The sequence below is a fragment of the Corvus hawaiiensis genome, chromosome 5, assembly GCF_020740725.1.
Source record: "Corvus hawaiiensis isolate bCorHaw1 chromosome 5, bCorHaw1.pri.cur, whole genome shotgun sequence".
NCBI classification, from domain to species: domain Eukaryota; kingdom Metazoa; phylum Chordata; class Aves; order Passeriformes; family Corvidae; genus Corvus; species Corvus hawaiiensis.
In genome coordinates this window covers 9,479,362-9,490,228 of record NC_063217.1, presented here as the reverse complement: position 1 = coordinate 9,490,228, position 10,867 = coordinate 9,479,362, and the positions used below count along the sequence as shown (strand labels likewise).

Here is a 10,867-nt window from a genome sequence, read left to right as displayed (position 1 = left end):
ACTGAAGACTCATTTCACTCAACATGCTTTCTAATCACAGTAAAGGCATTATCAGTCTTCCTGACACAAAAATACCCTCAGTCATTCTGTACGAACCTTCCAGCAGTTCTGAATCTGTCTTACTCCCTACCCCTCACCGTTCCTTGCAAAAGGAATACTATAACCAAACCACAATTTAAAGCAACAAAATTTTTTCTGGGATGAAGATGCATCCATCTCCTTGGTCAGTCTTACCTTATTGTGTGTGAAGGGAGAAGCAGTGTACAAGGTGGGATGGATAAGTGGACGAGGCAGATGAGGAATCGTATGCAATGGTATATGTCCATGGATGTGAGGATAAAGATGAAGTGCAGGATGTGCAGGTTTTTCAGGATTCATAAACTGGTGCCCAGCAGGCAAGCGTCCAGTTGCAAGTGCAGAGGCTGTTAGTCCTGAGGCTTCTTGTTTGCAAACATGACATTCACAAGCATTTGGACCTTGGTCAGCCTGTAAAAAACCCCAACAAAACCCATTAAAAAATTCAATCTACTCAACAGACATAAAATCTTAGTAATCAGTAGTATCATTTCATTTGGCATACATCAATTAATACTTTCAGAGCATCCACAGAATTTTTTTCTAGTACCAATAAAAAAGCCTCATAGTGAAGCAAAAGCACTAGTGAAAAATCTTTCTTACTTAAAAGAATACCCTAAAACCTGAGAGCATTTCATACCATACAGAGACTTAATGTCCACTATCAGTGACAACAAGCAAAATACTGATACAAACCTTGACAGCATTTGATCACTACTAGACAATTACCCCAGTACAAAAAGAAAAAAAATCAAACTAGCTAATATTTTCCACAGTTTTTCAAGCATATGGAAAAAAATACGTGTAGGAAGTAGTGGTAAGGGTTGATTAGCTGATAAAATTGGAAGCAGTCCTCAGCTGCATTAGGCAGAGCACAAACAGCATGTCAAGGGAGGCAATCTTTCCACTCTGCTCAGTACTGGTGAGACCAGTGCCAGGCTCAGTTCTAGGCTACCAAGTACGAGGCACATGGATGCACTGCTGTCAGTCCAGTGAAGGACCACAAAGATGGGAGCATCTGTCAAGGAGAGAATGAGAGCACTAGGACTGTTCAGCCTCAACAGAAAAGACTCAGTGGGATCTTATCAGTGTGTGTTCCCTGGATGGGGAAGTACAGAAAGGACAGATCCAGGCTCCTCTCAGTGGTATCCCATGAAAGGATCAGAGGAAATGGGCACAGACTGAAATACAGGAAATTCCACTCAAACCATTCATTTGTGAGAGTGGCTGAACACTGGAATGTATCACCCACAGCAGTTCTAGAGTGTCCATCCATGGCAATATTCAAACCCCAATTGGACACTGTGCTGACCCCACCTTCTCTAGATGACCTTGCTTTGACCAGGAAAGCTGGTCTAGATTACCTGCACAAGCCCCTTCGAAACTCAACTACTCCATAAATATGTGAGGCTGACATTTCTCATAAAAATTTCATAATTGCACCAACCATGAAAAATCCACACTTTAGAAACTTGTACTGATCTCAAGGCATAATCAGCCTCTCTTGCCTCAAAAGAACTGAAGACTTTAGAAGAAAAGCAGCCTGGGAAAGAGAAGCTCCATTTCCCTCTCAGCTCATTACTTTTTCCTGCCACTGTCACCTGACATTTCACTGGTAGATAATTTTACCAGAAGCAATACCAAGAACACTTCCCAATTTCTGTTTTTCCCACCAATGTGACAGTTCACATTTTTCCACAAGTATAACATTAAGTATTAGCTTTCTAGAGAAGAACTGACAGGTGATGCTCTTCTTAAATATGCCTTCCTCTCAGAAACAAGTAACTCATCATTCTCACTTAAAAGCATTACAGCCTCTAACACGAGGTATATTTTAATAAATAACAGATTTCATAAATCAAAGATTGAATTAATTTCATGTATAAAGAAAACAACCCCTCCCCCACCTTTATAACAAAAAAATTAGTACTATCCAGAAATCAACACTAATCAACTAACAAATGAAAACAGAAAAAAGATTTCAAACAAACTGTTGAGACTCAAAACCCAATTCTGACAAATTGGGTACTGAAAAGGAGTCCAAGAGAAATAGAGATCCTGAGTAAATTAGCAATCTCAAGAGGTGAATTTGAGATTTTTTGGCATTATATGACATGTACCAGTGAAATCGATCACTTAAATACAACACTACACTACTCAGCTCTGATTAGAGGATTAGACTAAAAAAAGAAAGTCATTAAGAGTTCCTCAGAGTCATTCTCAGAAAATTCTTATTCCTCAAAGAAAAAAAGAGAAAGGCTAAATCCATCTTTTTATCCTGCATTTTAGTTTGCTTCCCTAAGGCAAGTAGACTTATATAATCTCATTTGATTTTCCACAACAAATACTGGATCTCTTCACCAGTTTCAAACTAGTCTGACAGAGGCCTCACCTCATGTAATTTTTATGGCATTGGTCAGCCATACATAGAAAAAACCCTCAACATACTTGCTGAAAGAAAATCAGTTTAATACTCTTAACACATGAGAAATTACTTCCAGTGGAAGGTCTTAAAATATCCTAATCAGAGGATAACATCTACTGGGAGATGACTGCTGTCTAAGCTCTCAGAAGTGCACCACTGTGGATTCTCTTGTGCAATAAGACATAAAAGTGACAGTCTCTCTCAAAGCAGGGAGCCCACGTTGTAGCTGCAGGGTAGCTCAGATTGAAATCCATGTGGTTACAAAGACAAGTCCATCAGATACTTTGCTTTGGTGCTCAGCTGCTAAACCAAACACCACTACTTGCTGAGCAGATCGTCTAGGCATGGTTCTCTAGGTGGTCTGATGACCTTACAGTCAAGAGCTTCATAATCTTAAACCACTAAAAACAAACAAAAAATCCAACACCCCAAGAACCATGACATAAGTCACACAATGGATTTAAATACACAAGGAAAGGTAGTCCTCAAATAGAGTATGAAAAAAAATACATTAACTAAGTATTCGTAACATCCAGCCCCCACCCTAATTTATTTCAAATAACATAACATTAATATTTAGCAAAGTCCAGGCTGATCTTCCGAACAGACATGCTTGTTAGTTTATGTTTCTAATTGACACAGGTGGTAATAAGCTTTTTCCCCTTTTCCTGAAGCCACTTTCAATATAACTAATATATTTCAGGTTTTGACTAGAAGATTATTTGACATGACAATGCAACAATTAGTTATTTTAGGTATCATACTTACCTACTGACAACTTAAAATATTAAGTTAAAAAATCAATTGATGACATAAATGTCGTCTCATTCAAACAGACAAATTTCAGAAACTCATCTACTACAAGATGCTTTTAGATGACTGTACCTGCTGAGTGGGGTAAGAAGGTGGTGGACTATCCATTTTTGTGTCATCTTTCCTTAATGCCCTTTTTCCTAGAGACATTTCCTCCTTTTGAGTCCCTGGTGGCTCACCACTGCTCTCCCCATCTGCTTCTTCATCATCTGCTTCTGAGGAACTGCTGCTAGTACTGCTCACCTGAGGAGACTGGACAAGATTAACTCATTAACATGGGGACATTAACAAGGACAAGCATTTCTCCAGTGAGCACATCCAAATACCAGAAAAAACTAGAACACTGTGAATGCTGTACCTCATCTTTCAATGCCATGTTTTCACCGCCGCCGTTTATCTCGCTGTGGATTCCATTCATGTTGGCTACAACCTCTGCATCATCATAATTATTCAGTGGGTAGATATCAGCAAATTTTGCTGATAATGGTGCAACATCATCATCATCACTACCACTGAGGGGAAAAGAGGCTTAGATAAATCACAGTGCTCAGTTATAGTGAAAGCAGCTAGAATACCAAGATGAAATAAAGCTGAGGGTATCCCTTGTATAAATGTTCCAATTAGGAGTCAAGGATGGTCTTCCAAGTTCAACTGAATTTACTTTTTCAAGTAAGTAAAATCAAGCAACCTGCCACATAATCCTACTGAATGTAGCAGTGACATGCCTGAATGTGACAGGCTTGATCGAAAGTAAGATTCTCTCCTGGCTTTGGGTAAAAGATTTTTCAAACACTGTTTTCTGACCAAGAATCTATGGAATTAATAATTCCAGGATATTGATGACCTTTAATTTGATGAAAAAAGCCCTATGCCAATGTCTTCCTTCACAGAAATTGCAAAGTGGAAAAAAACACAATATAAAATTCAAGTTTTTCCACACATCAAATGTCACACCAGTGAGAAGGGAACACTGAACACATCACAGTACCTCTTAAATTTCTCAATAGCAATTAGTCTGTAGACAATCCCACATCTTTCTGCTTTTCAGAATCTGCACTAAAATACTTAATGGAATTTTTTGCTGTACAAACAGATACTAAAAGAACATGCACATTTAATTACTCACTCCAGGGAAGTGTTGCAAAGATTGGTTAGTTTATGTTGCTACAATAATCCAGAGCTCTTAAACTGTGCACTTTATCTTGTTGCATTCCATAAAATACTGAGCCAAAATTTAATTACATGATGGCACCATTAGGCATATTTCAAATGTGCAATGAAGAAATAAAACACAGCAGATAGTATGAGACATAAAATGGCACTTCCCCAAGGAGCAGTGGTATTTCCCTAAAAATAGGCTTCCTACAGTAAATAATACTTGGATTCAACTGAACTAGCTTCTGAAGAGACAAATTGAACAATTTTTGACATTTCAGCACCAACACTAGTAAGAGTTTATAGAAATCGCAAAGCGCACACTTAAGAATATGTAGCTGTTTTCAAGTGCTCCCCGAATGGGTTCAGAAACTAAAACTCTGTAATGAAAGATTAAACATTTATCTACTACTATTGGTGGTAGTAGATAAATATTTAGAGGAAATGGAACTTAGTGACTGACAGTCACCAGACACATCCCACACATCTGCACTCTCCTTGTTCATCACACCATATTAACATGGAACACTAAAGGCAAATTTCCTTGACTGTACCTACAGCAGTTATTTAATTATTTCAGTGCTCCCACCACTCAAGTACCCAAGCTGGGGTTTTTAAGTATTCCTTTAGAATGTCACATGATAGGGGAGCTGGTTAGCTGTACCCATAGTGAGTAAAAAGCCAGCCCACCAAGAAGCTTTAACCCTTTGGAATTATGAAGGGGCAGAAGTCCACCATTAAACTAATGTCTCAAATCTGATGGTGACTGAATGGAGTGTAAGAAAGTGGGTGGCAGATACTTCTGATAGGGACTGTAATTTTTGATGCAAGACACATATTAACACAGGTTCAACAATCCTAAAAGCCATACAATAAAGGCTTTTTGGAACTAAAGCAATTCATATGAAAGGACAATACTTCAGAGAAAAGAATGCCAGTTCCCTTGCTCAGTTTAGGAAAATCTGACATTTTAACACAACGCTCCAAAGTAGATCAATATCTGATGTCCTTGTAATTGCAAAGCAGGAAAGCACACACTACAAACACTTCTGGCAATACTGTTAATGCAGTATCTTCAGAAATTTTCAGAAATTTGGCAGGATTTTTTTTATTACACATATGTTTGCACAACGTACAGCACTGCAGTTGTGGTCAGCTGAATACAGCACCACTATTAAATAATTTTCTGAGGCAAAACTAGCATTACATAATGATAGCCTGCCAATGTCATTTGCCTGCTTAAGTTCAATTCACTACAAAAACTTAAAATGGAAAAAAGAACTTACAAAGTTGGTGCAGAACCATTATCTGTGAGGATCAGTCTGGGATGTTGCTGAATTGTGATAGGTGAGCTGGAACCCGATCCTGAACTTGCTGAAGACATACTGGGTGGGCGGATCTCAGATAAATAATCCGGAGCAGAATCAATTTGTAGTGGTAACTGGTTAATGTGGATATCATCCGTTATGGGAGAATCCATGATGCCACACGTTAAAATATGTGAAAGACTGCAGTCATCACAAGTACATCTGTTCAAGAATTAAATTACAGATTTTTATCACCTTATTTAACTAGCATTTATTTAAAGTAACCACACTCTTTGTTCCAATAATGTTTTCTTTTTGCCTTGAACAGGAAAGTAATGATTTATTATGATTTCATACTAAAAACATCAGCTCACCTTCTTCTATAATTACAGTTGGGACAGTCAGGCATGCTCAAACGTGATGACAGCATGTGTCTCATTGTGTCTGTGAAGTTGTTCTCCCCAGATAGTGCTTTCTTGTTATTAAGCTGCAGTAAATGGTAAAGGCAGTGTTTTAGTAGTGCAAGTCTTCCCGTTAAAAATTCAATGGCACGTAATGACAAGTTACATAACCAAAAAGGGTTCTTTGGACAAAATAATTTAAAAGCAGAATAATGCAGAATTTCATGAAGGTGGCATTTTGATCACGAGTATAAAAGGAAGCTCAAAGTTACAAACAACAAACATTTGGCATCAATACTGTTCAAATAAAATATGTTTCTACTATGAAATAGGAAAGTAGACAAGTCCATGTCCTTGACTCATTCATACATACATCTTGCATGGTATATCTGCTGATGCATTCTGAACTAGAGCAGTTTTTGTCTTGGTTCATGGTATGCACAAAAGGACACTGCTGACAAACGGAGAAAGCAAACTGATCCTTAACTTGCAAAACAAAAAAATTAGGACTAATTTGGTAGCTACAATGGTATAGAGTCAAGAGTAGCTGCCCAAAACAGGACTTGACTGCATTAGTGAAAAAATGCTATCCAAATAATCTCCACCTGGCAGAGGCCTAATCCTGAAAGCACCTAATTTCATTAGATACCTACAAGCCTTAGGTTAAACAAGGATGTGCCTAAGCTCTACTTCTATGGATGCCCAGACCTGATCCTTACCTAAGCAGCCATGGTCACTTAAGGCCAGTTAGGATCAAGGAAAAAGAGGATTCTTCCTCAAGTCCTCTGAGGAGACCTGTATACCAGATGTTCTGAAGACATGGTTAACACAGGCTTACGTTCCTTATAGGAAAAAGTACTTACTGATGACTGCTCTGAGACATTGCCAATTTTAGCTTAAGATTAAGTTTATTAAAATGTACTATCATACTCTCTCTGGCTCATGACTAGCGTTTCTTTCTGCATACTGGTACAGGAACGGAGAGGCTCTCCATCCAGAGTTGACTCTATCCGAAGCCCACTGTACTCTTATGGAAAGCATGATGCACACTTGAACACTTCTAGGCTGCAGAAGAGAGTACTGAGTCTTAAACAGCAGTTTTATAATAAGGTAGAAACTTCTATTGGCCCCTCTCTGGCTACAGCTTGAAAAAAGGAACACAGTTCTGCTCAGCCTTTTCCCCCACAAAACACATGCAGGAGCTATCTCCAGAGTCTCAACAGGTGGAATTACCTGCCCTGATACTGTGGCTCATACTCCTGCACACACACAGGCACATGTTAAAATCTTGAGCACAATACTCCCTACCATGTACATCAAGACAGCTCCACACTCAATGTATTGGCTGCTTTGGATCCCACTCTAAGGCAACAAAAATCCCCCCTTTTTTTTGTACAAAGATTTTTAAATACCTGGCATTCAGTCCTAAGACTACAGTGTTTATGTTTTACCTTGCAGTAACTGAGATTACATACTTTTACCTGCTCTTCTTGGATTTTACTTTTCTGTATTTTAGCTGAGCAAATTTCATGCCCAGCATAGTTGCAGAATTAGATTGCACAGAACTAGTACAACATACTACACTCATGTTTGCATCTTGCAAATATATGTGTAGCATTAATATAACTTAGAATGGAATGAAAAAAAAAATCCTACCTGCTCTTCAATAAAACGCCTCTGTTTAAAAAATTCCCAGTCTTCCTTTAGCATGCGTTGTTTTGTTTTCATTGCCATCTAAAACACAATTTGAGGAAAACTCATTGATTTAACAATAAAAAACCTACTTTGTTGTCAATTGGCCATCAGTTACATTAAACCTAGCTTATCTATACTATTCTGCAAGTACTTACACAGTCAATATGAAATGTATTTTACTTGCTAATAATTTCAGTCACTTAAAAGATTTGATATTCATTGACATGATTTTTCACTCTGATTTTTTCCACTGTTTCCTTATGTTAACATTTCTTTGCATTAAATAGTTTTGGAACATTTTTAATAAAATGTGATTGGTATTAAATACTCAACATCTCAGATTCACTAAAATCCATTAAAATCTAGAGATATTAGACTTATGGCAAGGCCTTAATGCAGGCTCAAGTGTAAACCCTAAAGTCCCACATGTGGAACTGATCAGCCAAAGAGTCAAAAGAATCAGAAGTAGTGACCTAGACTAACACTATTTAGCACATTTATTCCTCAAAGTTTTTCATGCCCCTTGGTTTTTCTCAGGCTGGAAAAAACACTTTATAATTACTTGTCTCCTGAATCATATCGCCATAAATGCACATAGAGTCACTAATTTTTGTACACAAATGATATTTTTCTGATTTAGTAAATAAATTGACTCTGACAGAACACAAAAGCTTTTATGAACTTTAACACAACAAAATGCAAGAACAAAGTTCCTCCTGTGGTACCTTACATTTTAACAGCATTACTTCATCAGTGACAATAAACATCTACCTGGGTTATCTTTTACAGTCCTTTTTTTTATTTACCTAAATAATCATCATCATCATCTATCACCATATAGAATATAAGAAATTGCTTCATAAAAACAGGTTAGTGAGCCAAAGACCAGTAGGTTACACCGTTAGCAACATTCTTTTTATCTTCAAAAGCATGCCTCCAGAAATTCATACTTGATCAAAAGTTTAAAGTCCTACTATTAAGCTAAGTATATTACTGCTATTATCATTATTTAACTTGGGAAGATGAAATTTTAAGCTGGGGATCTGAAGCAGTATTAAGTGGTAAAATTTTGCCTAACTAATTTCTAAAACTATCAGCATCATACTTTAATTACTACTGTGGATTTGGATTTCCTTTGCTCCAGTGAGATTACACTAACACCAAAGAGGAGTTTACCATGTCCATGTGTGTTTAAAAAAAAAAAAAAAAAAAAAAAAGGCACCCACGAAATAGTCTTAAATCGCTCATACCATTTCTTAGACACACTAAAAGGTACTGCAGAGCCTGTGGCAAGCAACATCAGAAATTTCATCCTGGGTGCACTATCAGCTCCTGAGAACCCTTGAGCTATATTTAAAGTCAGCAATACTCACTGGCTTAGGTGCCCTGACACCTGAACCCTCACCATCAAAGTCAGCCACCCCCATTCACTATACTTTGTAAGAGAAGACTTTTAATGCCAGAGAACAACATTTAAAACAGCCAGTGCATTAACTGGGAGCTGCCTGCTCAAGCCTGCCAAGAAACTATCACAGCAAACAGCACGGGATAAGTCTTGGTACCCATGCATTAACAGGAACAGGAGCTGACACTCAAGTTTTCCTACTTCTACCTTTGCAGCCTTTCCAATACTCCATGTCTGTAAGTGTCTTAAGTTAAGGATTCCATAAATAATAGAAACCCACTTCTCTCCCTTATTTCTTCTCCCCAGCAAATATTTATTTCACCAGAGCAAAGCAGCTGCAATACAAACCTCGTGAATCATGCCCAAGAACTCTGCTAGGGAGTGGGAGATAAATTCAAATGCCATCAGAAAAAAAAAAAAATTACACTTCAGTCTTGTACATCTGTACTGAGTAAGCTACTACCACTGCCCAATGGAGAAGAGAGGGCCACTACCACCCTCTTCCTTCCTCCCTGTTTATTTGAGGCTAAAAAGTATTTGAGCTCCATCAGACAAGCGAGACAGACAGGTAAACAAGTATTTTTCCATTCAGAAATGGATTTACTAATGAAACAAAGCCAGCAGTCTGGTCAGAACAGAAACATAACATTAAGTCATCTGTGAAAACTCTGATGTCCATACATATATCACAGGATGCTTGTTCCTTCCAAATTTTAAAGCCTGCACCAAATGTGAATCGCAAATCTCAGCTACCAATTTCCATGTATGAATATATTTTCTTATATTTCACTAGAAATAATAAAAATAATTCCTCCTATCACAAACTCTTAGCACACAAAAATACTGACTGCTTCAATTATCTACACAGCCACCATAAAGACAAAAGCCAATTAAACTCATACTACTTTGCCTACTGAATTGACCAGGACTGTAAAAAAAATAAAAATCACACACTAATATGGAGAGACAAGCAAGAAGTTCTCCCTGGGCAAAAACATTTCAGTTAAAAAAAAACCCAACAAACAAAAAAGGAAACACTTTTACACAAAGTATATATGACTATCTAGTCATTGACTTGTTGAAATAACCCAGGACCTCCTCAGGTAAATGTAGTGTCAGTTTGGTAAGGAAACTAGGATCTGGAGGTACAGGATGCATACACTTAAAACTCTCCTGTGCTCCAGACACTCCAAAGATCTTCCTCAGATTTAACATATGATTAATACAGGCACTGATACAGACGACTCCTTATTCTAAACTTTATCACAACATAAACACGTGGCCCACCAGTGCATTAAGTTATATGTCTGTACATGACACAGATATCTTACACAGTCTTAAACAATTAATAGTTGTATTGCTTGCAAGAGCTATTCACTTTTTTTACCAAAAAGTAACAGAACACACAGTAGTGGAGGGTCCATTAATTATCTCTGCTAATACCCTGTTTTGGGTATAGTTCCCCAACAGATAAACAAGAACCATTCTTCCATCTCCTTTTCTTTTTAACCTTTCAAACACTACCAACAAAACCTCGTAACTTTGTTAAGCCAAGAGGCAAGCAACTAATGAACATGGATTCACTTGTCAA

At 37.7% G+C, this 10,867-nt stretch overlaps 1 protein-coding gene across 3 annotated transcripts in view; it reads right to left on the bottom strand.

The window, feature by feature from the left end:
• The window catches only part of FAM193A (family with sequence similarity 193 member A), a 78,309-nt gene that overhangs the window by 17,909 nt on the left and 49,533 nt on the right, over positions 1-10,867 (bottom strand). The window contains exons 9-15 of one of the 3 annotated variants that reach the window (XM_048304425.1): positions 7,833-7,910; positions 6,550-6,630; positions 6,150-6,262; positions 5,755-5,997; positions 3,672-3,825; positions 3,386-3,565; positions 235-486 (exon numbers count right to left, since the gene is read on the bottom strand). In XM_048304425.1, coding sequence (XP_048160382.1) covers positions 235-486; positions 3,386-3,565; positions 3,672-3,825; positions 5,755-5,997; positions 6,150-6,262; positions 6,550-6,630; positions 7,833-7,910 — 1,101 coding nt within the window. The remainder of the gene's footprint in view (positions 1-234; positions 487-3,385; positions 3,566-3,671; positions 3,826-5,754; positions 5,998-6,149; positions 6,263-6,549; positions 6,631-7,832; positions 7,911-10,867) is intronic. The other 2 variants (XM_048304422.1, XM_048304424.1) reach the window with 2 other exon arrangements.